This window comes from Balaenoptera ricei, chromosome 3, assembly GCF_028023285.1.
Source record: "Balaenoptera ricei isolate mBalRic1 chromosome 3, mBalRic1.hap2, whole genome shotgun sequence".
Lineage (NCBI taxonomy): Eukaryota > Metazoa > Chordata > Mammalia > Artiodactyla > Balaenopteridae > Balaenoptera > Balaenoptera ricei.
Genome location: NC_082641.1, coordinates 49,614,247 through 49,642,098, shown reverse-complemented (window position 1 = coordinate 49,642,098; position 27,852 = coordinate 49,614,247). Strand labels below are relative to the sequence as shown.

At 38.3% G+C, this 27,852-nt stretch overlaps 2 protein-coding genes and 1 long non-coding RNA gene across 4 annotated transcripts in view; 1 reads left to right on the top strand and 2 right to left on the bottom strand.

The window, feature by feature from the left end:
- Window positions 1–684: 684 nt before the first annotated feature.
- Window positions 685–4,488, bottom strand: LOC132363629 (uncharacterized). Its single transcript, XR_009502624.1, has 3 exons — window positions 4,329–4,488; window positions 2,181–2,246; window positions 685–1,133 (listed from the first exon to the last, which is right to left on the bottom strand). It is a non-coding gene; the product is annotated as an uncharacterized LOC132363629 (long non-coding RNA).
- Window positions 4,489–4,710: 222 nt separating this feature from the next.
- DIMT1 (DIM1 rRNA methyltransferase and ribosome maturation factor) lies at window positions 4,711–15,773 on the top strand. The gene is made up of 12 exons (XM_059916446.1): window positions 4,711–4,917; window positions 5,277–5,350; window positions 6,494–6,580; window positions 8,332–8,393; window positions 8,477–8,570; window positions 8,660–8,709; window positions 10,435–10,558; window positions 10,695–10,787; window positions 11,623–11,687; window positions 12,322–12,385; window positions 13,611–13,717; window positions 15,218–15,773. The coding sequence occupies exons 1-12, from the start codon at window positions 4,839–4,841 to the stop codon at window positions 15,258–15,260; spliced, it is 942 nt and encodes a 313-aa protein (XP_059772429.1). The 5' UTR covers window positions 4,711–4,838; the 3' UTR covers window positions 15,261–15,773.
- The window catches only part of KIF2A (kinesin family member 2A), a 70,949-nt gene continuing 56,660 nt past the window's right edge, over window positions 13,564–27,852 (bottom strand). For both annotated transcript variants that reach the window (XM_059916444.1, XM_059916445.1), the window contains exons 17-20: window positions 27,580–27,730; window positions 23,862–23,963; window positions 20,922–21,057; window positions 13,564–18,634 (exon numbers count right to left, since the gene is read on the bottom strand). In XM_059916444.1, the coding sequence (XP_059772427.1) occupies window positions 18,549–18,634; window positions 20,922–21,057; window positions 23,862–23,963; window positions 27,580–27,730 (475 nt within the window). In that variant the 3' untranslated portion in view covers window positions 13,564–18,548. The remainder of the gene's footprint in view (window positions 18,635–20,921; window positions 21,058–23,861; window positions 23,964–27,579; window positions 27,731–27,852) is intronic.

Below are 27,852 nucleotides of genomic sequence, written 5' to 3'. Positions count from 1 at the left end.
TATGAAAACATTTATCTGACAGATGCTTTTGGTAGGTATCAATGATTCGATATTAGATTTTCACTAACAATTATTAGATATTCACTGACAATGCTTAGACTCATCATGCTGGTATTAAACAGAGACCAAAGTCTTCTTTCTTAATTAATTGTATCAATTTAAAATAGCATTTTAATAATCTGAAAAAAATTAGAATATTTTTTATAGAAGACTTGCTCATAGTATTCAAGGTATATTACTTCTTTCAGCCAAATTTCATCACATTTTTCTGTTAAGATTTAGACAGCATAGTAGAAATTGTCTCTAGGTGCTCTTTGAAATTGTTCTACTTTGTAAGGCAGCACTTCATTTTAGTATTGGATATTGGCACAATATTTTTTTTGTTCTAATCAAATTAAACAGCTTGATATTAAGTACATTTCAATTTGATTTTGTTTTATCTTGTCCAGGTGAATTATTTTTTCATAGAAATATAGTATTTCAGTTAATAAATCCATGTTAAAAGTGTGAAATTCAAACATTCTTAATGTTTTTATGACTTCTAAATACATTAAAAGTCTGCAAGGGACTATAATTTATACAAGAAAATGCTCACAATATTTTATTTTTATTCTTTATTATATTCCCTGGCACGTTAAGAATGTTATCATTTCAAGCATGCTGTGAATTTAAATAATCCTCTTCTACCAAAGCAAATGTTACTGTAATTATTTTTCAAGTTATGATACACTTTAACAAAAAAACACTATAAGAATGGCAGTAATCAATTGTGCACACCCAATCTGAAAAAATATATATTTTTTTAAAATTTTTATTTATTTTATTTATTTTTGGCTGCGATGGGTCTTCGTTGCTGCACGCAGGCTTTCTCTAGTGGCGGTGAGCAGGGGCTACTCTTCGTTGCGGTGCGAGGGCTTCTCATTGCGGTGGCTTCTCTTGTTGTGGAGCACGGGCTCTAGGCGCGCGGGCTTCAGTAGTTGTGGCACACAGGCTCAGTAGTTGTGGCTCATGGGCTCTAGAGCGCAGGCTCAGTAGTTGTGGCGCACGGGCTTAGTTGCTCCACGGCATGTGGGATCTTCCCAGACCAGGGCTCGAACCCGCGTCCCCTGCATTGGCAGGCGGATTCTTAACCACTGCGCCACCAGGGAAGCCCAAAAATAATTATTTTTAGTTAACAAAGGATATAAATATGAAGCAGAGAAGCATAAAATTATTTTTTATAATTACAAAGCCATTCATAGCTGCAAAGATAACTCAAATACATTCCAGCAAAATTGCATACACATTTCTTTAATGCAGCTCATATCCCAGCATCACACATTCCCTAGGGCTCATGGATACATGCTGCACCCAATACTGTCTCACTTCTGAATGTTACCTTGGTACTAAAAAAAAAAAAATCCCAACAATTGGATGGAATTTGGCCAGAATAATAAGCAATACCAATTATTAGAACAATTTTCCTGTACTGATGAGGGTGCCCTTCCCATCCTTTTTCAGTTCTGTAGAAATTCCTCAACCAAATAGGTTATTTTAGTGCAGAAAGTAGTGAATCCCTACCTGCAGTGTGCATCAGAATCTCCTAGAGGGTCTGTTAAAAATGCATTTGCCAGGGCCAAATCTTATTCTGATCCAGAATGTTTAGGGTGGGCCTTGGGAATGTGAATTTTCATTACATGTGGTATTCGTTTGTGAGGGCTGCCATAATAAAATACCCCAGACTGGATGGTCTAAATAACAGAAATTTATTTTCTCACTGTTCTGGAGGCTAGAAACTCAAGATCAAGGTGTCAGCAGGGTTTGTTTTCCCTGAGGCCTCTCTTCTTAGCTTGCAGATGGCTGCCTTCTGGCTGTGTCCTCATATGGTCTTTCTTCTGTGTATACACATCCTTGGTGTGTCTATGAATGTCCAAATTTCCTCCTTTCATAAGGATACCAGTCAGATTTGATTAGGTCACAATCTAAAGGCCTCATTTTAACTTAGTCACCTCTTTTAAGGCCCTATGTCCAAATACAGTCACATTCTGAGTACCAGAGGTTAGGGCTTCAACATATGAATTTTGGGGGAACACAGTCCACTATGTAACATGTGCCCTAGTGTTTCGGGTATAGGTGACTCAAGGTTCATACCTAAACAAACACCAATTCAGTCTGTAGGTAAGCTAAATGTGCACACTCACCTCAGTCATTTAGTTTTATGTGGCTTATTTTGTGACAACTTCCAGGAGGGTCTTGCTATTTCACTCCTAAAGAAAATTATCATTTGGTTTCCATCCTTATTGTCTATCATGCTACATAAAATAGTCTCTCCCACCCACCCTGTTGATCTCTTTCTCCTCTACTTTACTTTTTTCTTCATACTTATCATCACCTGACATAATGTCTGTTTTTCCTCACTAGAATGTAAGCTCCACTTTGTTTTGCTCACTGTACACCCCCCGTGTGTAGAACAGTGACCCAGGCAGATGAGAGTGTCCTGGAGGTGATCCTGCATTCCTTCTGTCAAGAAAAAGCAAGGTTGGGACTTCCCTGATGGTGCAGTGGTTAAGACTCCGCCTGCCAATGCAGGGGACAAGGGTTTGATCCTTAGTCCGGAAAGATCCCACATGCCGTGTAGTAACAAAGCCCATGTGCCGCAACTACGGAGCCCACGCGCCACAACAACTGAAGCCCACGCGCCTAGAGCCCATGCTCTGCATTAAGAGAAGCCACTGCAATGAGAAGCCTGTGCACTGCAATGAAGACCCAACACAGCAGAAAGAAAGGAAGGAAGGAAGGAAGGAAGAAAGAAAGGGAGAAAGGTGACAGAACTAAGGAAACTAGGCAATTTCACTGTAATAAATAACAAATATTAAAAAAAAAAAAAAAGAAAAAGCAAGGTTTTCTGCTGAGAAGGAGCTGGGGAGGTCGTAGGGCAGGAGGCCTGAGAAGAATTAAGATTTGAAGATCCTTTATGGAGAATGGGAGAGGAAGATTAGAGGGAGTTCAAGAAGAGCTGGCTAGGCAGGGTTCAGAATACAGCTAAATGTGGAGCCCGTGAATGTCTCCTATAGGTACTGTCGTGTGAGCTCCGGCAGTTCTCACAGCTGGAGAGGAGCAGAGAGGGCAAATGGTTATTTTGATTCCCAGTGACCACCATTGCTCCTTGGGATAACATTTGAGGCCCTTCACCGTAAGTTTCTATTTACATTACCTGTTTACTTCTCAGCTACACCAAGTTTCTTTTTCTTCCTTAAATACCCTATATCTTGACCTTGTTAGTACCGTTCCCTTTGAATTCTCAAACTTTCCCTGGATAATTTTTGGTTCTCTTTTAATGATTCAGCTCAAATATTATATTTTGAAAATGTTCCCCAGTTTCCTCAAGTATTAGCCATAGTGCTAAGGTCATGCCTCTTTTAAAGCACACTGTCTTTGGAATACAGACCATCTTGAATACAGGTTCAAGATGCAGCTGTCATTTACTGTGTGATCTTGAGCAAGATATTTAACATTTTTTTTTGTCCTTCAGTTTCCTCATCTGTAAAATGAACACAATGATAAGCCCCTATTTTAGAGAACTGTTTGAAATGGTGAAATAAGATATCAGCAAATGGTGCTATGTCTTCCTCTCTTGATAGAAATTTCTTTAAAAGCAGGAATCAGGTCATGTTCATTTTTAAATTCCTAACATTTGACAAAGTGCCTAGCACACTGTAGATTCTCCAGAATTGTGGAATAAATTAATGATCAATGGAATTACAGAGGTAGTTGAAGATGCTACTAGGGTATACAATTTCTTTTTCCTAAATTAGAATTACAGCAAAGAAAGAGCAAGGCTTGGGAATGCTCACAATCAATTGTGCAGGAAAGAAAGTCAGCTTTGATAAAAACAGAAAAAGATTGTTTCTTCAAGGAAATAAGTTACACACAGAAACATTAAAAACTGAGAACCATTACACTGGCAGGCAAAATAGACATGGACATTGTATTCATGGAACTTACAGTCGGATACATTGTCCTATCACAATACCCAATGCATAACAACTACCACATTTACAGAGTTTCGGACTTTTTGTCTAACTCTCTCAGTAGAATAAACTTTGAGAAGAGCAGTTTCCCATTTAACTCTGAATCTCTAGCACCCAATAGTGTTTAATACACAGCGAGAGCTCAATATGGAAAAGTTTAGGAAATTAATGACGTGGCACAGAAGGAAGCGAAGCAACTAGTAGCTCTAGTGGAATTAGACAATTACATTCTCAGAGTTACTTTCCACAACTCAAGCAGCGGAGAACTCACTCCCCTAGAGGAGCAAGCTCCTCTTCCCAAGTTCCTGGGATTCTCACCCCACGATCGGCTGGGAAACAGGAGCGAGGCACGTGACAAAAAGAAACCTTTGGATTTCAGCGATTCCAGAACCTGGCCTGATGAAGCATCCACAGGCCTAACTGCGTTATATAACTTAAACTTCCTCCACAACCTTCAGGTACCACACCAAAACCTATTTAACCCATTCGGTGTGGGTAGGGGCGAGGCCCCGCCCCCGATTCCAAATTAGCCAATCCAAACTGCCAAAATCGGTAGCGCGGTGTCTTCTGGGATCTGTAGGCTTCCGAGGCCAGGCTCTCTCCCAGCTTATGACTTCAATTCCCGGCGGCCACAGGGACCCAAGGTCGGCCATCTTTCTGGGGGCGCACCACGGAGCAAACCAGTGGGCGGGTCCTCGCTCCTCCCCGAAGTGGCCAGGACCTGCGCTGTTCGTGCGGGCCGGCGAGTCCCACGTGGTGCGGTGACTCGCGGTTGCAGCCTCCGGTCCTCTCTAACTTCCCCGGCCTGTGTGCCCGCTGCTTGCAGAGATGCCGAAGATCAAGTCAGGGGCGAGCGGCCGGTGCCGCGAACGGCAACAACAACGCCGGGAGCTGAAGAGCGGAGGAGGTGGGGACAGCCGGGAGGGAGCTGGGGTCCGTTGGGTTGGGTTTTCCGGCAGGACCGAACCCGGGGCGCGGACGGAGTTCTGGGCCGGGACAGTGAGACCAGGCGTGGCCCGCGCTCTGGGAGCCGCGCAAGTCCCCGGTTTCCCGGAGCGCCGGCCGCAGGCCCGGCGCGCAGCCTCTGGCTTCTTTTCCAGCAGAAGGGGTGAACTGAAACAGTCTGTCATCCCGGCTCCAAGCGTGACGTTTGGTGGCTCTTGTTGGCGCACATACTTTCCCCCAACTATCCTACTTTCTTCTCTGGGATGGTCCAATATTTGATTTTAGTTGGGAAATTAAGGCTTATTTCATGTTTTCTTCCAGGACTCACGTTCAACACGGGGATTGGGCAGCACGTTTTGAAAAATCCTCTCATTGTTAACAGCATTATCGATAAGGTGGGTGTGGAAGAGGAGAGGGAGAGAGTTATTGGGTTACTGATTTTATTCTTAGGAATATCTGAGCACAGAAAGGATGCCTGGCACAAAATAGATGCTGTATAAATACTTGTTGAATGAATTGAGGAACTGTGTAGGATTCACAAGCTGTCTTCAATATGATTTGCTTCCTTCTGTGGGTCTCGGCTTCTCCTGGCTCCAAATTCTTTTATCTTTCTGTAGATTATTTACTTCTTAGCTTGACATTTCTACTTGTTCGATTCCAGATTATTATTCTTTTATTCCCAATCACTTTTTCTAGGCACCATCTATCACTGTTAGTTTTTATTTACTCCAGACCCTAAAAGTATGTCTAAACAGACACCTTTGGAAGTTTGTTCCCCAGAGAAACCTATATGGTATAAGCCAATGCCACATATAAACTCTTTGGAGTATTCTTCCTGTATGGGTTATTGATGTTCTCTTATTGTTTTGGATGATTGGGTACTAGGACAAGAAGCACAGGTGGTGCAGATTACTTTCATGGTTGCAAAGGAAGCATCCTGGAGATGTAGAAAGAACATTACATAGAGAATCTCGACTTAGTGTCGTTTACAAAATGAGAGTTGGCCTAGCTTTTTAACCTTTTTGGCTCATGGATTCCTTTGAGCATCTGATGAAAGCTATGAACTGCAGCTGTGTGCATACAGACACCAAGTTTTGTGTACAATTTCTGGATACTCCTGCATCCCTGAAACCATACATGGATGTAGAATTGAGAAATACTGGTACAACGTGTTATGGTTCTCAGGCAAGGTCATCATTTTGACCTTTCCAGTTTGAACTTGGTGATAACAGAGTTGGTAACAAGATGCTGTTGGAATCATTTCAAAGGTAGAAAGCAGAATGCCACTCTCAGAAAGAACTGCTATTCCTGCTTTTCTGACTCCTAACTATTGCCCCAAGTTAGGAGAGGTGTTAGATTTCCAGTTGCACCTAATGTTAATGAGATAATTTTTGTTAAGCACATAGATCATGAAGGAATCTCCTAAAAAGGGAGTCAGGATAAGATCTCACTGAGCACTTTTGAGTAAAGATATTCAGATGTAAATTAAATTATTACAGATGTGCCTGTAAAGCTAAAGTGGTTGTGCTTGCTTGTAGGCTGCCTTAAGACCAACTGATGTGGTGCTGGAAGTTGGACCTGGAACTGGCAATATGACTGTAAAGTTGCTAGAAAAGGCAAAAAAGGTAAAAAGAGGATTTAGTGTTTGGTATCAGAAATTACTATGTGAGCAAGCTCAGGTGGCTTACAGATCTATTTAATTAATTGCTCCTTTGCTAGAAACTTTGTCTTAGAAAATATGAGCAAACTGGGTGAAGGGGGTCAAAAGGTACCAACTTCCAGTTATAAAATAAGTAAGTCGTGGGATGTAATGGACATCATGGTGACTATAGTTAACAGTACTGTGTAGTATATTTGAAAGTTGCTAAAGAGAGTAAAAATTCTCATCACAAGAAAATAAGATTGTAATTATGTGGTCATGAATGTTACATATATCTAATCATTATGTTGTACACCTGAAACTAATGTAATGTTATATGTCAATTATATCTCAGTTTTTAAAAATGGATTAAAAGAAAAAGAAAATATGGGGTATATCAATCAGGAAAACAAACCACATTGGATATTTCAATACAGGGAATTTAATATAGGGAATTGGTTACATGGTTATTAGAGGACTAAGAGAAAAAATGGGAACACTGAGGTAACCCAATAGTAGTAATTACAAAGAGCAGCTACCACCTCTAGGCTCAGGGGAACAAAGCACAGCAATTGGGGTTATTGGAACTTAGGACTTTGGAGGAGATCTAGCACAGGCCTCTGAGATTAGGGTGTCACCTGGCCACTGCTGGTACCTTCTTTGTCTCTTGGCTTACCTAGTTCCAGTTACATTGGACCACTGTTGTGTCTTCTGGTGGAAGCAGGCAACACATTTTAAAGAACCTGTCTGAAGAGAGCTCAATGAAGAGACCATTGACAAAATGTGGGAATGTTAAGGGAACCAGTAAACATTAGTGAAAAACCTAGGGACTAGCAACAGCAGGAAGTAGTTACTATCCAAAGACCTCAAGGGTCAAGAGGAGGGAAGTGTGTTACCGGAGCCCAAGTAAGAGCAGGAGCCATCGAACAGGGGCCACTCATAGCAGAACACAGCCGCTGCCAAAACTTGTGCAAGGCACGGGCAGACATTGGGAAATACTCAGCGTTGCCCTTTGCACCGGTAATGCCTTTCATCAGGCCATTGCCTTTCAGTAGTCAATCCCAACCAGAAGTCAAAGGGCAATGGAGCTGAACTGTATCACCCTACAGGCACAGAGAAAGCTGGAGAATGGACCTGGGAGCTAAACAGACTAAACGGCATATATATCTACTCTGTAGATGTGGTCTTCCTGGAAGTCAGTAAAACCTCAGCTTATATTGAAATAAAATTAAAATTTTAGCCTATCTGGTATCCCTTTTCATTTACTTGAGAAGTTATCTGTGCCATATGTTCTGGATCTTAGTAGGTGAGAGAAGTGATATATTCATTCCAGGAGCAGTTGCTTTGTGTGCTTCTGAGAACATTTACTACAAAGACATACTGTGTATTTTTTTCGTCATCAGTTGCGTTACAAAGCGTGGAGCCATATGAGCACAATAATTCTGTCAATTATTTGGGTAGAACGCTCACATAGTCTGGTTGTCTACTTTTCTGGGTGGTGTTTTTGTTGTTGTTCCCTTAACCCCATTCCCACATTTTGTAAATACTCTCTTCATTAAATTCTTTTAAATAAGTTCTTTAAAATATGCTGGTAGAGTACAATTGAAGGAATATTGATGGTAGAATTGGGAAAAGGAGTTTAATTCATTTAAATCATGTAAGAGTTTCCATTGAGATAACAGGAAAAGATTTATACTCCATAATTAACCTAAAAAAAAATTTTTTTTTTGAATTTAGGTAATCGCCTGTGAACTTGACCTAAGGCTAGTAGCTGAACTTCACAAAAGAGTTCAGGGCACGTGAGTATACATAATAGAATTAAAGTGCATTTCAGTCTCATGAAACAATATTCTTTTTAATTGCTTTTTTTTCTTATTATCAGGCCTCTGGCCAGCAAACTTCAAGTAATGGTGGGTGATGTGTTGAAAACAGATTTGCCATTTTTTGATGCTTGTGTGGCAAATTTGCCTTATCAGGTATGTTTTCAAAATGTAGGGAACATTATATATACTAAATTGTTTTCTGGTGTGTCTTTCCCGGAACTAACTAGTTAATTCTCTTACAGATCTCTTCTCCTTTTGTCTTCAAGCTGTTGCTGCACCGACCTTTTTTCAGGTTTGTGACAAGAAGAACAAAGTTACTGCCAAATCTTAGGAAAATTGACAGTTTAGGCCATGAACACAGACAGCCAAAGATTAAGGTTACTTCAGTTGAAAAACTACTGGAGCATTTGTTTTGTAGAAAATACCAATTTGTGTGCCGCTTTCTCTCTCTCTTCCTCTCTCTCTCTCTTTCTTTTTCAATTGCCAGTTATTTGGGGGAGGTGTGGTCTAAGTCCTGCTCCTGAGACCAGGTGGCCTTTCCCTATTTTCTCATGCTCTTGCCATTAGCCCAGGTCAAACTTTTTATTACCTTATGTCTAGATTCTTACAGTGGCCTCCTAACTGGTTTCTAGTACAATCTGTACCAGTAGTTTTCAAATCGCAGGTCAAAAACTCCTTAGTAGTTATAGAATAAATATAGTGAGCCATGACTGTCATTTTTTAAAAATTTATTTATTTTATTTATTTTATTTTTGGCTGCATTGGGTCTTCGTTGCTGCACGTGGACTTTCTCTGATTGTGGCGAACGGGGTCCACTCTTCGTTGTGGTGCACGCACCTCTCATTGCGGTGGTTTCTCTTGTTGAGGAGCACAGGCTCTAGGCACATGGTCTTCAGCAGTTGTGGCACGTGGGCTCAGTAGTTGTGGCTCTCAGGCTCTAGAGCACAGGCTCAGCAGCTGTGGCACACGGGCCCAGTTGCTCCATGGCATGTGGGATCTTCCTGGACCAGGGCTGGAACCCATGTCCCCTGCATTGGCAGACGGACTCTTAACCACTGCGCCACCGGGGAAGCCCCATGACTGTCATTTAGAAAAAAATGACATGGAATAGAATATATCAGAGGGCATTCAGCGCATGTCATTATAGTTGATTAGTTATAGTTGAGGTGATTATAGTTTCATGAAACTTTTTGTTTGAGTTCCCTAAACATATATACATAGAGATATTTGTGGCAGGTGTTGCAACGTCAAATGTATTTCTTAGTGTGACTTATTGTCAAAAAAGTTTGAAAGTCAAATCCCAGCTTTGAAGATGCTCTTCTCCTGTTCAGGAGCCTCCCTCTTGCTTGCTGAATAAAAAGTCCACTTTCCTTAACCTGTTAAATCAGGAGGACACTGATGTCACCACCTGCCTCAGCTCTTCCAGAGGGATGTTTACTGCCCCATGAATACATTTCGGCTACTGAACCAGTTTTGTTTGTTTGGGTTTTGTTTTGTTTTTTAAAATATTTATTTATTTATTTGGCTGTGTCGGGTCCTAGTTGAGGCACATGAGATCTTTCGTTGTGGCACCTGGGTGCCAGAGCATGCAGGCTTAGTTGCCCCGTGGCACAGTGGGACCTTAGTTCCCCAGCCAGGGATCAAACCTGCGTCCCCTGTATTGGAAGGCAGATTCTTAACCACTGGACCACCAGGGAAGTCCTTGGGTTTTGTTTTCCTAGAGGGGCTTATGGACTAGTGCTGATCTGAAATACTTTCTCATCTGATCATTGAGGGCTTACATTTGCAAGGGGTTGGAGCTACGGCCATTACACAATGAAAAACAAAGGCAGCTGGATCATTTTGTGGTAATAAACCTCAGGCTGAAAGTGTTCTCCTCCCTTCTGGCCAGCTGGACTAATTATTCACCCCAGATATTGCTTTGCTCTATTTCCCACTTAAGAAAAGTCATTGCAGTTAAAATACATTTATAGTTGAAAATGACCTTGTTCCTTATTCCTTTCTGCTGTCTTTTCAGATGTGCTGTACTTATGTTTCAAAGAGAATTTGCTCTCCGACTGGTTGCAAAACCTGGAGATAAGTTATACTGCAGACTGTCAATTAATACACAGCTATTAGCACGTGTGGACCATCTAATGAAAGTACGTGACTGTTGTTGAAATAATGTGGCTTAACTCATCCTTGAGCATCTAGCTGTGCCTTCTGGGAGGAAAGCATATTTGATTACTATTTAAAGTTGTTTTTGAGAGGACTCCTTAAACATTTTCTGATTAATAGGTTGGAAAGAATAACTTCAGACCACCACCCAAGGTGGAATCCAGTGTCGTAAGGATAGAACCTAAGAATCCACCACCACCTATCAATTTTCAGGTGAGGTTAAAATAACTAGGTCATTCAGTAAAGGGAAAAAAAAGTCCAGCCTGGAAGATGTGTGTCTGTAAGCAGCAGAAAGGTAATGAGTCAACCTAAATGTCTAAACAGGAGAATGTTAATTATACATCCCTGTGATGGAGTAGATGGAATTATTTGACACAAGATAGTTGTTGAGGCCCTCAAGAGCAAGGAAAATGTTTGCAAAAGGTAAAAAGATTAGAATGCCATTGCAATTTGCTGAAGATTTTAGCTATGGAAAACATGTATTTGAATAAGACATGGGAAACAAGATTAAAATGAAAATAGTTGTGTTAAATAGTATGAGTAACACTTTTTAATCAAAATTCTATTTCTGCCATTTAAAAAGAGAAGAAAGCCAGATGATTTGATGTAAAACCTTACTGCAATCACATGGGATTAAAAACGTGATTGCTTATGTGGTCAGTAACTGGTGGCAGTGGAGTGGTTGTCAGTTATTCCTGCAAGGTTTACTTAGGTCTATTGCACAGGCTATATTCTAAATCATGTCTGTCTTGAGTTTTTTGAAAATGATACTTAGATTTAAATAAATGCCATGTTCTTTGTTCAGATGTGGAATATGTATTTTTTTTCTATTTTTAAAATTGAGGGTAAAATAATCAGTGGGGTGCACGGAAGTGTGAAAATCAAGTATGCATCTTACTTTTGCATATGTGTGCCAGCCAGATCAAGATATAGAACATTTTCTTCACTCCATCACTCTTTTCATTTTTATATATTAACACAAAATAATACCTAGTAGGTATAGGCAGGGTTTAATATTCTGTAAGAAAATATCCGTCTACTGTTTCAGGAATGGGATGGCCTAGTAAGGATCACCTTTGTTAGGAAAAACAAGACACTGTCTGCTGCATTTAAGTAAGTATTTTACTAATTTATGATATATGAGGGATCAGTGCTTCAGATACTGTGCTAAGTGCTAGAATTTGGTCCTTGTTCCTGAACAGATACCCTAAAGCATAAACATGATCCATGTCCAGACACATTTTATCTTTTCAATTTTGTACTTTGGGAGGCAGGAGAAGTTAATGAAGAAAAGTTCCTGGACTTGGGAATTAGATCAGGGGTTTTTTGCAAAATGGGGAAAAAACCAAAAACTGACCACACATCTGCCTAGTTTTTCCTTGGAAAGATGAGGTGATGATGGACCCCTTCCACATTTTTGAGATTCATGGCATTTTAACTTGGAAAAATATAACAGCAATTTGCGGCCCAAGGTCAAAAGAAAGGTAAAAGCCACAATGAAAAAAAATGTTTGTAGATGATGTTTTGTGGAGTCTAGAACTTCTTTAAGAATGTGAGAGATGTTTATCAGGACTTACTTTTTAAATATTAGTAGTTGCAATTATTTCAGAAGTTTAAATATTCAACAGCTTTCTTAGTTCCTTAATTTTGCCATATGGAACATAGATTTAATCATAATAAACTTAAAGGAAATTATTTATAATCTGATTTGGGAATAATAGTGATATCATGTCTTTATGTAATACAGGTCAAGTGCAGTGCAACAGCTACTGGAAAAAAACTACAGAATTCACTGTTCGGTCCATAATATTGTAAGCAGAAAATGTTTCTGTTGTTTCAATAATTTGTTGTTTTAAAATGTCCCTCTATTTCCTATTCTGTTTCATATATTACAAGATTCTTAATTTTGAACATTCCATAGGATCCTTAAAAGACAGTATGTCATGTCTAACTAGCACTAGAACTTGAATTCTAACAGGTCAGTGCTGCTATGTATTTTGCAGAACATATCTGAACACCCTTGAATACTCCATCCTCTTTTACTGAGTTTTTTTTTTTTTTTGCCATAAAAAGATTCAGTTGAATCATAATTTTCTCAAAGTTTTAAGCTTGTGTAACTTAACTCAGCTTAAAATAATTGTGTACCATTTGCTAGCCTTTGAATTGTGGCCGTCCCTTCTTGCTTGTTGCTTACGTAGCAATTACAAATTTAAAGTTACTATTTTCTCAATCACTTTTTTTAATACCCAGAAATTGAAATAATTAGAACAAAGTATGAGATAAATAGCAGATTTCTGGTTGTGAACCTCATGTCTCTTTATTATCTGTGCAACACTTTCTTTAACTAGTTGTGTGTGTGAGCACACATAGACATATCCATATATAATGACTGTGATGTTTTATAACTTTTTAGTTCTTTCAAGCTAATTAAACGGAGCAGACAGATAAAAGCAAATTTCCTTTGTATTTTTTTATTCAGATCTTACATGGTTTAATGTACCACATTGCTACCTCCATTTTATGAATAAAGTCATTGAACATCTACCTACATAGGAAATGTTACGCTGGATTAAGAGAAGTTTTTAGATGAAAGATGTAAAGTATGACGTATTCTCAAGGGTTGGAGAGGCCATCTATGAGAAAAACTTAACTAGCTGGTAAAATGAAATTTGTGCCAAGAATATGTTACTTTTAAAGAAGTAGCAATTGCTGTAAAATTTATTTTGTAGCTTTAGTTATTTTATGTGTTATGAAGTACTTTGTGACGCCTGAAACAACTATTTCAGAATTTCTAAGAAGAAAAAGGGCAATATACATGATTTAATTCATTCAAGGTCTTCTGTGTATTTGGTATGTGCTAAAAAATCAACCACTTAACTAATGAGAGATCCAAGTCTTAATCTGCACAAACAGGCTTTCCAAAACTATCATGAACAGATAGTTCATGTTTATGACTTACTGAACTAAAAAAAAAAAGAGTCAAGGTGACTTCATTAAAGATATGTTGTTCATTTATTCTGAATCTTATATTGATAGATAATACCAGAAGATTTCAGCATAGCAGATAAAATACAGCAAATCCTAACCAGCACAGGTTTTAGTGACAAGCGGGCCCGTTCCATGGACATAGATGATTTCATTAGGTAACTACATTTTCTTTTTCCTACATTTTTACATATCTTTACTGTGACACCTTCAGATGTAGAAATTTAAAGGCTTTTAAGTGGTATAAGGTGCTGCTACCTGGGAGTTATTGCATAGCACTTCCATGGTATGGAATAGTATTTGGTGTAGAAGACGGAGGCTAGTTAGCTGCAGCAGAATGAACACTTCCTGTAAGAACAGTGGTGAAGAACAGTCCGAGCCTGGAGTAACCTCTGTGGCCATGTGTGTGGTGGTGTGCGTGCTCCTCCCCTCCAGCCCCCTCCCCCAACTCCCATTCATAGTTAGTCTTAACAGTTTGTCTCTTCAAAGTAGCCTGTAAGGTAAAAGAATCATAATATATACAGTTGGGTCTTTTTTCTTTATTGAGAATAGCTTTTACGTATGAAATAATATTAGTTACAATCATATCTGGTTATCATTTCTAACTGGTTCAGTAACTTATTTTGTGGACTGAGGCATAATTAACTGGGCAATATAGACCGAAATTTGTTCTCCTTGGATTAAGCAAGTAAGTCTTAGGAAAGCAGAGTAAGGCGTCAAATTACCCAGGTAATTATTAACCTGTATTCATTGTTTTTAATCACTAACACTCTGATTTCCTAACTAATAAACCATAATTTTTTTCCTGTTTATCCAATTCATTTTTAAAGCTTCCATGGTCTAGAGGCTGATAAAAAAGAGGGTAGATTGTTATAAAAGTCATTGGTTTGACTTTTCTATGCTAGAAACACAGTTGTATGTAACTGAGACAAATGGCGCTTATATTTTATTGGCAGGCTAGCAGTACTACTGAGTCTTTATTAGATGTTAATCCTAGGAGTTGAACATTATTCATAAGTACCCATCTTCCTTTTTCAGATATCTTAAACCATCTCGATGGTTCTTATGGGGCCATTCTGAAAATAATCTCAGGCAGGTCTAAGTAGAAATATTTCATCTTATTTTCCTTCATTCTTATTAATCTTCTTCAAGGTTACTAAACATGCAGTTTGCTAACTAGGATCTAATAAGTACACAGGTATCCAGAGAGAAGCAGTGAGTATTTAATTTGAACCTCAGTAACAGTGAGCTCAGAGAGGAAGAATGGACACATGAGATTAGCCATTCATCTTTCTCCTGCCTCTAATTCCAGACAGCTTCACATTCACTTACCAGGTTGAAATGGAAAAAAGGGCCAGTGTCCTCTTAGGCCAGGGATAGTGTAGGTCTAAGATCATTTTAGTTAAATTCATCATGCCTTAAGACATACAGGCTATGACAGAAGAGGCACCAAAATGATGTGGTTTTAACCAATATACATCTCATAAATTTAGTTGAAGAATAAAGTTTCTTTAATGACTAGTGTTAGGAGTGGGTGGGCTTCACAGGTTTGCTGATGTATTTGTGTTTTAGAATTCATGGTATAGGGACTATGTATGCACTGTTACTTGCTACAAACTAGCATTTCAATATCATCCCATTTTGGTTTCTTTTTTCAGATTGCTACATGGATTCAATGCAGAAGGTATCCATTTTTCTTAGGTATCTGCAGAAGAGAAGTTTCCAAACTCAACAAAGTGGAATTAATATATTCTTAGTAATTTGAGAAGATGAACTATGCTTGGACACTATGTGCTTGACTATTTTTGATTTACTACTGTTGTCACCGTTTATTACTCTGAATTTTTAAGGAAGTAAGTCAATTCTAACTGTACAGGTTGTTTTTTTTTTTTTGGTTTTGGTTTGATTTTAATATATAACATAGGGCAGGGTCCAATTTATACATGATACTCTTCAAGTTTAAGAGCCACAGACACGCACAACTTTACACTTAAAAGTTATTTCTAACAGTGTATTATATAAAGATGTTACACTAATATTTCCTATGTTATATATTACTGTGAGAACCTTTTTTTAGGATTTTAGCTCTTTAGGCCTTTGTTCTTCAAGTCATAAGAAAGTTAAAATATGCTTAATTTAGTCACATATTCCCCATACCATTTCTTCTTGTTATTCATGTGTACAGTAAAGCAATTGTTTCCTTGTTTCCTAAAATGTTATTTTGCTTCTCTCATTCTTTCTCTGTTTATCCTATATAATTTCTATCACTGCCTACCCCTTTAGCAATCCTGCAGCATAATAGGCTAAGGTTCTAGGTAAGCCTGAGTCTGCTACTGCCACCACACGGTGCCAGGCATATTACTTCTGGGCATTCCTTACTTGTAAATGAGGATGCTCAACTAGAATGAAATGAACTATAAGATTGTATGTTTTTTCTTGGGAGATAGTCATAGATTTAAAATTTCAAAGGATTTTATAAATCAACACTGGCTTTAAAGTTAAAATCCAAATTATTTTAACAGAGGTACACTGAGTGAACCTAGAAGGAAAGATAGGTTGTTTGCATAAACAGATTTTTTAGAAATCTGGCTTCAAAGTGATACATTAAAACATTCCTATATAACTAAAATAATGTATATTTTTAGTTAATTATTAATAGGGATATCAGCTTTCAAGTCTGAGAAAGTAAAGAATGTTTAATCCAGATCCAAAAAATTTAAGTTATTCTTTAAATAATAACTGCACAAAGCCACTTTTGTTACATAAATACTACGTAAACTTAAGAGTAGGTTTTTTTAATCTCACAAAACTACTTAATTAGCAAAGTTCACTTGTACCATCTCTATCCTTAAAGGAAAATTTAAATTTAAGATTGAATTCAGCTTTCCCTCTTATTTCCCTGTCCTCCTATGGACTGCTGAGTTTTAGTCCCTTTTATAACCTTCAGATTTCCCTATCTGTAAAACTGAAGGAATGGATTATACTACCAAGATCTTTTCTGGTACTGATTTTTAATATACCTTGAATACTAACCAGAATGAAGCCATTATAGTATAAGGCAGTACATTTCATATTGAGGAGACCTTCCAGAGATAGATAGTACCCTTCTAATTTAAATAATAAATTAAGACTAATCTGTTGTGCTTTAAAATGAGTAAATTCACATATCTCTTTATGTCCTTTGAAGATCGGTTAGGCTCAGAAACTACCTTTTTAAACAGCCTCTGTAAGGTCAATAGTAACAGCTCTCCATTCTTCCTCTTCTCCTTGAAATAAACACAAATAGAACATACCTTACAGCTGCAAGAAAACCTGAGTCCCTTCCAAAACAAAGGTGATTGATTGTATTGAAGTAAACTGTCTCGAAAACTCATTCCATAGATTTAATAATAAGCACACTGTGAAAATCTACACTTGCTCTAGATTTCAAGTTTACAGAGGAGCTTTTCACCATGGCGTTAGGATTTCCCACAGCGACCTTCTGAGTTCTGTGGACAGTGAAGTAGGGAATCTGGCTCATGTGACTCTATTCATAGCTTCCCATTAGCCCATATGAATGAGCTGGTAGTTCCCTAGAGTAAATCAAAACAAGACACCCTTGGGAGACTTTTTGTTGTTGTTAATGTACTCCTAGACACTATCCTGGGAACTGAGGGAAAACTCCTAGAGAGATATATAAATCTTCTAACAAAATATTTACATGAAAAGTGGCCAGTTTTCTTCCTTGGAATAGCAATCTGTAAAAATAAGTGCCACTATTTAAAAAGCAGCATGCCCTAGATGAACTGATTGGTGAGAATTTAGTGATTCTCATCAAATAATGGTGAAACATCATACATTAGGTAATGGGTGGAGCTTGGGTCAGATCTGCCTTTTAAGGCAAAGTCATCTCTTTCTTAGCTTAAATTCTTTTTCAAGAGAGTTATGTACTGTCTATACTTGGCTTAAACTAACAGTTCTATTATGGACTACTTTCAACGTACATGTACATATTCATGCATCAGAAGCCAATTTCCTTTAACAGTACCATTTAAAAGGTACATTTTGGGGTGCTAATGGACACTTCAACTTAAGTAATGGTATTGGTAAAGATCAAATTGCACTATTAGTCTTGTTAATACCACACTGGAACACACACTGCATATATATGTATTATCCTAAGATAAAACTCTTTTCAGAATTTCATTACTTTTTATTATACACCAACTAGTTTATATTTTAGTTCTTTACAAAGAAAATGCTAAGAAAATTATAACCACATGTTATATGGTTTTAAAATCATAATTCCAGATTTTTTTACATATAAGGTGGAATGGTCCAGCAGCTATGTCCACTGTCACAGACTTTAGTTCCATTCAGTGATATGGCACATCCTGCAAATCTAGTCACACACACAAAATGTCTCAATTACAGTAAAAATGTACACACAATAAAGGTAATTTACAATGACAAGTAAGGAATGTAATTTATCTTGGCTGTGCTTCAGAAATTTAGGGTCAGTAGCCTTAGTCAAGGCACAAAGCAGGAAGAGGTGAGCACAGCTGTTTCTAGAAGTGGGCAAGGTATGTACAATCACTGATGAGGTATGCATGCACGCAAAGGATTTAAAACTGCTCAGTCTTGCTATGAAAATTGAACTGAGTTAAAAGGAAATGCTGTGGCTTCCCCCTACTATTCACCTCTGGATCAGGTCCACAATCTTACTTCATCATACAGAAAATAAAATTGGCAAGGAACTTCAAAAGTAAATCACTATGTGGGTAAATGAAACAAAATGCTTCACTATTCCCAAGCCTCGGCTGTGCCTCCTGGACTAGAAGCATCCTGTAGACAAAGGAGTGTTTCACAAAACTGAAATGTCATTCAGGTTGAAGGGACAAGACATGTCCCACAGACACTTAAAATTTCAAACTTTCGAATGGCCCTTACAGCTGAACCATTGTATGTTACAGTAGCGAGGGTGGGAATCTTTTAGCAGCAAATGCTGATTTAAAGGGCACGGGGTCTCTTCGGGTTGATTTGCTTGCTGGCCTGTTCTTCCTCTTGTAGAGCTGCACGAAAAGATTTCACTTTATCTTGGAAAAAGAAAAGAACAAGGGAATAAGTTTTGCATTACATGCAATGCAGCACACAACTTTATGGGTCCTATCAAATCAGCTCCCTTATTAACTCAGGATTTTTCCTTCTTTGTTGTCCAGAAACTCAGAACAGTGCTCAACTGTAGCAGCAGACTCATTAGATTCCTGGAAATACTTGTAGTTTTTTTTTTGTTATCTTCAACAGATTTCTGTTCTATTTGGCACATTTTACAGCATTCAATTTTAATTTATTTGAATTCCTTTTTGCAGTGTAAAGAGGCTATATATGTGTGTAAAGTAGACATTTCTTCTCTCAAAATTAGAAAATGTCTACTCCCAATTCCTATATTACCTTTTTAAGCTATGAAATTTTAAGATTATTTGAATTTTTAAGAAGACATGTCATTTTTTCCTTATCAGGGATTGCAAAAGGGCATGATGGGGAAGGGAAATTACAGGACATACATTTCTTGGCCTTACAATTCTGTCCTACTGTCTATCGTGTACTGATTCAGTCACTTAAGAGTAAGAAATACGTAAGTAAAAATTGGAGGAGGCAAATAATAGCTGTGTGAAGATGAGAAATCTTTCTATAACAGTGGTTCTCAATTTGGGAGTGATTTTTGCTCCCCTCCCGGGGACATTTGGTAACGTCTACAGACATTTTTGATTGTCACATTGGGGTGGTACTACTGTCATCTAGTCAATAGAGACCAGGGATATTTGTAAGCATCGCACAATGCACAAGAGACAGCACCTTCCAACAGTTTCCCAACTTAAAATGTGCAAAGATTGTGGCTTTCAGAAAAAAGGAGAGATATAAAGTTGGAATCTCAATTTCTTTCCCCTCTTCCTAAGTAAAACGATGTTGAAAAAGTTGACTTTTCTGAAATTTAGAAAGGAATTTAAGGGGACTTCCCGGGTGGTCCAGTGGCTAAGAATCTGCCTTCCAACGCAGGGGACACGGGTTCGATCTCTGGTTGGGGAACTAAGATCCCACATGCCACAGGGCAACTAAGCCTGTACCGCAACTAGAGAGAAGCCCGCGTGCCGCAATGGAGACCCAGCACAGCCGAAATAATAAAAAAGAAAAAAGAAAGGAATTTAAGGACTGCTGGATTTGATGCCTGGTAATATAAGATAATAGCTCTCAAACTTCTTAAGTTAATAACAAAATTATCTCTGGATGGTAAAAAAAATTTTTTTTCTAAGGAAGGACTGAATAATATAATATCTAGGTAGTAATTTCTTCAAAGTTTGGATATACTTGCTTATACATGAATCCTGAGAAAATTAAGGAAAGGAACTAAGCTGAAAGCTACATCTTACAAAGAAAAAAAATTAGGATGCATTGTGCTCTGCCTTCTGAATAAAATGCATACCGAAAAAAGCTGCTTGTGCATTATGACAGATTAGAAAAATGATCAAAACACTTTAAATCAAGGCTTGAATATGAAGAACATGAAAAACAGCAAATTTTAGAAACCCTACATCTGCACAAACAATTCTAAATTGGCAAAACGGTCACTGCTGACTCTAGGATATGATTTCAAATAACCAACTTTACAAAGAACCTAGTTTAAAAAATTTGAAGCAGCTTGTTTGATGCTAAAAACTAGCAACTTCAGTCTGGTTTCATGTTGCATTGCAAGCACACACAAAGAAGCCTACTTGCATATAAATGAAGATAGCTAATTTGCCAAAGCCTAAGAAATCAGCACATACAACACATGCTTATCTGAAGCGGCAGAGATAAGCTAATTAAAAAGCCAAGAAAGAAGCCATGGCATGTAGGTAAACCACATGCCTCCCTTCATAAGCAAAGTAGAGTTGTTTTGAGACCTTCCCCTTCATTTTTTAAAACAAGTGTTCAAAGGAAAAACATGACAATATGCACAGAAAGGAGATGCACATAGAAGGCTATAGAAAGATAGACCTAAACCAAGGAAAATAATTCTGAAAAGCATCGGCCCACCAAACTAAAACTCTGAATGGGTATACAAAATTTACAAACTTGTTAAAATATATTTTCCCTCTTTAATCATAAGATGTCTTTACCTTCTCCAAAGACTAAAAAAAAGATGACTAGAGAGCACTTGAAATGATTTTTCATGTTTCATTTTTAGAAAAATCAGAATGGTTCGTTGGTCTTCAATACCTCTAGAAAGATGTTAAATGTACCCATAATTTTCACTTCAGATACCTTCTTACAATATGAAATCCTCCCACTAATTACATACAAATATTAGGCAGATTTCAAACACTAAAATGAAAAAAGAATTACCCCGCAGCTCAGTTAAAATGTCTATTTTTTGCTCAAGAATAGCTTCAAGTTGCGTAGCATATGAATCTACATCATAGTCTACTTCTTCAGTCATCTCTAGGAGAGCCTTTTCATCTTCTAACCATCGAATAGATTCCTAAAATGACCAAGAAAAAAAAAATCAATAATCCAATGAGCCCATTTATAAGACAGAAACCAATTTATAAATTTCATGTTAATATAATCAAACATACTCAAGATGGTATTCTCTAAAATATTAATAACCATAAAACATCTTTATTTATAGAGTAAAATTAAGGAATATTTCCTTAAATTTGAACACAAACACCACTGTGACAGGCCAAGCAAGATGACTTCATTTTCCTATTTTTACTCTACTTTGAGTGGGGTTTGGGGGAGGGAATGAATCAGTCACACACAAACACACACACACACACACACAATCAATGAGCAGAGTAAATCTCAAACTTCAACAGCTGTCCCTAAAACAGAGAGACAACGGGTGTAATAAAGTTACTGATCAATCTGATGAGGCCTATGGGAGCCCAGAACTTGTAAATCATCTGGAATTAACATATCCATTTGGGGCCTCACAGTGGTTGGGCCAAGAGGTAATCCTAAATTCTACACACTAGCTCTTCAAAATTATTGACTGTAAGGGAACACTGGATAGCCCTTTTTTTTTGGCCGCACCGTGTGGCTTGCAGAATCTCAGCTCCCTGACCAGGTACTGAACCCGCGCCCTCCACAGTGAAAGCGCAGAGTCCTAACCACTGGACTGCCAGGGAATTCCCAGGATAGCCCATTTTAGAAGAGTCAAATGAACCACTAAACAGTAGCTACTTACTACTATTCATAAATGCTTCAAGGAAACCATTCCTTTTTTAAAAAAATAATTAATTAATTAGTTATGTTTGGCTACGTTGGGTCTTCGTTGCTGTGTGCGGGCTTTCTCTAGTTGTGGCGAGCGGGGGCTACTCTTCGTTGCAGTGCCCGGGCTTCTCATTGTGGTGGCTTCTCTTGTTGCAGAGCATGGGCTCTAGGTGCATGGGCTTCAGTAATTGCAGCAAACAGGCTCAGTAGTTGTGGCTCGTGGGCTCTAGAGCGCAGGCTCAGTAGTTGTGGCGCATACCTCATTCTAACAAGGAATTCACAAGTCTACTGCTGGATTCCAAAACAATTCAATTGTGCTGCACACACAACCGTTCTATAAATGTACCAATTTAGTTCTGACACATCAAGTATAAATTTGAGTTTGAAAGCCTCACCTGACTGAGTTTTATGGGTGTCCATATTGTTCTAACACTTTTCTTAAATTACAAGTGTCCTTTTTTAAAGAATGAACATTTTTTTTTTTTTTAACGTGATAATCCATTTATTTATTTATTTATTTATGGCTGTGTTGGGTCTTCATTTCTGTGCGAGGGCTCTCTCCAGTTATGGCAAGTGGGGACCACTCTTCATCGCAGTGCGCCGGCCTTTCACTATCACGGCCTCTCTTGTTGTGGAGCACAAGCTCCAGATGCGCAGGCTCAGTAATTGTGGCTCACGGGCCCAGTTGCTCCGTGGCATGTGGGATCTTCCCAGACCAGGGCTCGAACCCGTGTCCCCTGCATTGGCAGGCAGACTCTCAACCACTGCGCCACCAGGGAAGCCCCAAGTGTCCTTTTTTGATTTAATCTAAATACCTAGGCCTCTGAAGAGATTCCCATAATATGGACTTGACTAAAACTGTAACAGTTTCAATGTATACCCTATTCTGAAGTTATAAACAGTTCTCTTATGTTTTTGAGACCTTCATCCAAGTGCTTGAATGGCAAGAGCTGAGGAATGTTAATGTTTGTTTACAGATAAATGAAGATTTCTTCAACATCAGAGAAGGAATACAGGTTAACCGGACAAAGGATTTATACACTGTGGGAAGGGGGCGGGGGGCAACCTGACTGTACAGTCTCCATAAAGATCTTCAAAATTATCTTCACTTCCTCACAGATATCACCCTCCAGAATATTTCCTTTTTTTAAAAAAAAATAAATTTATTTTATTTTAATTTTTGGCTGCGTTGGGTTTTCGTTGCTGCATGCGTGGGTGAGCAGGGGCCACTCTTTGTTGCAGTGCGTGGGCTTCTCACTGCAGTGGCTTCTCTTGTTGGGGAGCACAGGCTCTATTTGCGCAGGCTCAGTAGTTGTGGCACGTGGGCTCAGTAGTTGTGGCTCACGGGCTCTAGAGCGCAGGCTCAGTAGTTGTGGCGCATGGGCTTAGTTGCTCCGCGGCATGTGGGATCTTCCCAGACCAGGGCTCAAACCCGTGTCCCCTGCATTGGCAGGCGTTTTCTTAACCACTGTGCCACCAGGGAAGTCCGCAGAATATTTTCTTGTTTATAAAAAGGGAGAGGGGAGGATTGTACGGTGAAAGGTTTTTTTAAATAGGTTTAACACACAATGGGATAAATACCCAAGGAGTTACTGCTATAGGAAGGGATATAACACCCCTCAGTCATCTGCCACTGACAGCTCAGTCAGTACAGTAACTCTCCTGAAATACTCCTCCTTTTCTGCAAAGACTGACTCTTCCTCAATTGTTCTGATACCCTTTAGAAGAGTTTTTCCTACTGCTGTCAAACAAACTGGCCTACCATGAAGAAAGGGGTAGTGGAGGGGAGAAGTTCAACTCCTCTATAAACGGACAACTGACAAAAGCAAATGAAGTGGAAGAACAGAGAAATAAACTAGATCTTTCCATCACAGCTGCAAAGAAAGTTTGTTTGTAGCGATCATTCATTCCATTCAAAATTTACTGTGTCATATGCCCTACAAATACACATATACTTACACATAAACAAGTATTATTTTTAGATTAGTGTGATACTCAAAGAATTACAAAAGTTGGTAGTTAATTTTTCTAGAGAAACATTTGATTAAAGATTCTGTCTTACTTTACCTGGAAGACTGCCCTGTGATCTTCTACAACTTGTTCTTCCATTTCTACCATTTGCGAGACAGCTTCGTGGAAAGTAAACAACTGTGGAGAAACCTCTTCTTCCTTAAAATAAAAATAGTTTAAAAATTATGACATAAGTTTATATTTTAAATGTTATAATAAAAAAGTAGTTTTTCTATGTCATCTATAAAAATGCAACTTAGAAACTGAGGATGCTTGAATGTTAAAGACTACTAAAACAAAACATAAGGCAAAGCCACAATTTCTTTTTATGGGTCAAAAATATTTAACATAACACTCAGTAAGACAAACTTAAACACATCAGTAAGAGAGAGTTTTCACTTATCCCAAGCTTTACTGCAGAATTACTGTAAAAAAACAATCTCTTTTGGAGTGCAACTTTTCAAAAATACATTTATCACAGGCTAGAAATATACTGAAATATTTCCTCAGTGTTGTTTACTTTCCCTAACAATTTAATTCATATATATGTCTTAAGTTTCTTTTCACTAGAAGAGAGACGTAAACATAATATCTTTCATGACTGTGACTATCAAATTGGTATTCTGAAGGATTCAACTCTTACTAAATTTTAATTTCTGAATTGCATTCTACAATTTACTTACTGGTTTTTACAGAAATTTTAATGGACAATTCACAACTTTATCAACAAAAACTCACATATGTATATGCAATATATATTTTGGTCCTACATCAAGTCAAACTTCTCTGGCCTTGCTTTCTTTTTTGAGCTTCCTTCCCAACTCTAACATCTAATGATTTATTTCCTCAAAATGTGGCTGTAGTGATTGAGAAGTACCCTTAAAATTGTTTTATAAAATGTCAGTAGGAAAAGCAACATTTTTCAAATAAAATACACAATTCTAAATATATGTGTGTGTTTTTGTTAAATTAAATATTATAAATAGACTTTAACTTATTTGACTCTTTCATCAGTAAGCTGCCATCCCTAAAAGTTTATATAATCAAGTTGGCTAAAGAATTTTTTATTTTCTCTTTGGGAAAAGAGCCATCTGCTTTTTTTTTTTTTTTTTTTTTTATTTATTTATTTTTGGCTGTGTTGGGTCTTCATTTCTGTGCAAGGGCTTTCTCTAGCGGCAAGTGGGGGCCACTCTTCATCGCGGTGCGCGGGCCTCTCATTATCGCGGCCTCTCTTGTTGTGGAGCACAGGCTCCAGATGTGCAGGCTCAGTAGCTGTGGCTCACGGGCCCAGTTGCTCCGTGGCATGTGGGATCTTCCCGGACCAGGGCTCGAACCCGTGTCCCCTGCATCGGCAGGCAGATTCTCAACCACTGCGCCACCAGGGAAGCCCGAGCCATCTGCTTTTAATCAGGACATGCAGGCATGATTCTCTCATATTCTCTGTCATTCTGGTAAACACACAGTCAACCACCTTTACTCATTTTATCTGCCCACTTCCCTGCCAAGCTGAGAATGTCCTGTCTTTTCTCTGCTTCAAGATATTATGCAAACTCCTATCACTTCCATGCAGCCCACTCAGAATACTTTTTGTCTATACAACTACTTATGGAATTCTAATGCACTTGATTATCCTCTAGTTTGTCTACCTGTATTACTTTTATCTCCAGGGCATGTCCTGGACACTATCCCATTTTAATCTACCTTGTTAAAATTTAATATAGCAGTAAGAATATGTACACATGCACCAATACTTAACTAAAGGCTAATGCTGAACCATCTCAAGACAGTTCCTTGGGGAAGGCAAAGTTGAAAGAAATCCACACTCTCTCATATATAAGGGAGGTTGCAAGAACCCATGATGTCATGCTTAAAGCCTCTGGATTGGGGCTTCCCTGGTGGCGCAGTGGTTGAGAATCTGCCTGCCAATGCAGGGGACACGGGTTCGAGCCCTGGTCGGGGAAGGTCCCACATACCGCGGAGCAACTGGGCCCGTGAGCCACAATTACTGAGCCTGCGCGTCTGGAGCCTGTGCTCCGCAACAAGAGAGGCCGCGATAGTGAGAGGCCCGCGCACCGCGATGTAGAGTGGCCCCCGCTTGCCACAGCTGGAGAAAGCCCTGGCACAGAAACGAAGACCCAACACAGCCATAAATAAAATAAATAAATAAAATTAAAAAAAAAAAAAAGCCTCTGGATTAGTTCTGGTCACCTAGCCAACCTCTCCAAATTAAGGTCCTGCAAAGACCCAATAGATGCAAGAATAAAATGTGAGAGATCTGCTGCTATAGGGAGTGCCTGTCTTGTTCTGGTTGTCCATATCTTTGGAGGCACTGTATCTAGGAGCAATGCAGGGTTTGCTTTAAGGATTTTTTTTTTTTTTTTTTTTTTGCTTTAAGGATTTAAAAAGCAACTGCAGTCTCTTTCAAACGTTTTGGGGACAGGGGATAGACTAACGCCAGGATTTCATTTTTAGTTCTTTATCCTCTATGGTTCAAAGTTCAGAACTCTTATTTTAAACCAGGTTTCTTAACTTAGGCACTACAGACATTTTTGGGGGGAGGAGGAAGGCTGTCCCTGTGCATTGTATGATGTTTAGCATCATCCCTGGCCTCAACCCACTGGATGTTAGCAACACCATCCCAGCTGTGACGACCAAAAATGTCTCCATACATTTTTCCCTGGAGAGGGGCCAAGTCACTCCTGGTTGAGAACTGCTGCATTGAGTCCTACTTTGTAGAGTATTTTGAAACATGATAACAAAAAGTAGGATATCCGTTTGTTTACTCTAGAATATTTTGGACTTTAAAATACCTGCTGGAAAGTATAAAAACATTAAGTTATACTGTTTCCAAAGAATATCTTATTGCAGCAAGCAATCAATTTAGCTGACCTAAGATTTCACTCTGGTATAAGAAAGACCCAGATTTCAATCCTGCTGGGCTTCAGCACTTACTACTTGTATGATCTTAGTCAAGTTAAGAACAGGGATAATTATAGTACCTACCACACTGAATTGTAAGGACTATACCAGATCATAAGATGCCTAGCAAATATATGTCATGAAGTAAGCAACTAATAAATGCTACCTTTTATCATTATAAGAAAATGCCACTACAGGATTCTTAGTGGGAAAAGAATGATATAAAACTATATAGATTATACATTTAAAAAATGAAGTTAAATAACTATGTGAAAATGTGTTTGTGCTTTTTTGTTCTTTCTTTATACCTCATTGTCCTTATGCAGTGGGCACATATTATTACTTTTAAGCAACAGGGGAATCAAAATTTTAAATTTATGAAATTTCACCAAACATTCAAAAATACAGAAAGCAACCAGATTTAACAAATGTCAGATTTTTTCCATTTTTGATACAGTTCATGAATCCTTTTAATACATGTGCATGTGTCCATAATCTTGTTTCTAAGCTTTCTATATGTGATATATTGTATGTACAATTCTTAAATTTGTTTTTTCCCTGTATTACTTTAAAAATCCCCAAATTTTAACATCAGTATAAAATTTGGAAAAAAGAATAGTTAGATCAGGGGTCAGTGAACTTTAGTACATATTTTGGGGTTGTGAGCCATACAATCTTTGTCACCTCTGGTCTTAATGAGCAGGGCCATGTTTCAACAAAACTTTATTTGTAAAAAGAGATGGCAGGCCCATAGGCTGTAGTTTGCTGATCCCTGATTTAGATGATAGTTTTCACTTATTCTGCTATGGATGAAATGATTACGATTAGATAATTACAACTATATTATGTCACTTACATTTTGTTCACAAAGAAGTTTTAGATCATCCCTCTGAGGGGAACTCCCCACACCCCACTGTGCCTCTAAATCATCAATCTGATTTGGTGGATGGTGCATTATTGGACGGACATCACCAGCGGCGGTTGGATCCACAGTCAATTCTTTCACCCTATAAACACATAAGAGGTATCTATAATTAACAAAGACTCATGCAGAGGAACAAGAAATATCAACCTATTTAATATAAAAGCAATTCAATAAACATATTAATATTGATGATGTCAGCTTTCC

What these genes read in the sequence shown, in the direction of transcription:
- DIMT1 (XM_059916446.1), top strand. Translation starts at nt 4,839, where the DNA reads ATGCCGAAGATCAAGTCAGGGGCGAGCGGCCGGTGCCGCGAACGGCAA. An exon ending in ACTGTTCGGTCCATAATATT is followed by an intron (nt 12,386 to 13,610) that starts GTAAGCAGAAAA and finishes TTATATTGATAG; the next exon opens with ATAATACCAGAAGATTTCAG. An exon ending in GACATAGATGATTTCATTAG is followed by an intron (nt 13,718 to 15,217) that starts GTAACTACATTT and finishes TTCTTTTTTCAG; the next exon opens with ATTGCTACATGGATTCAATG.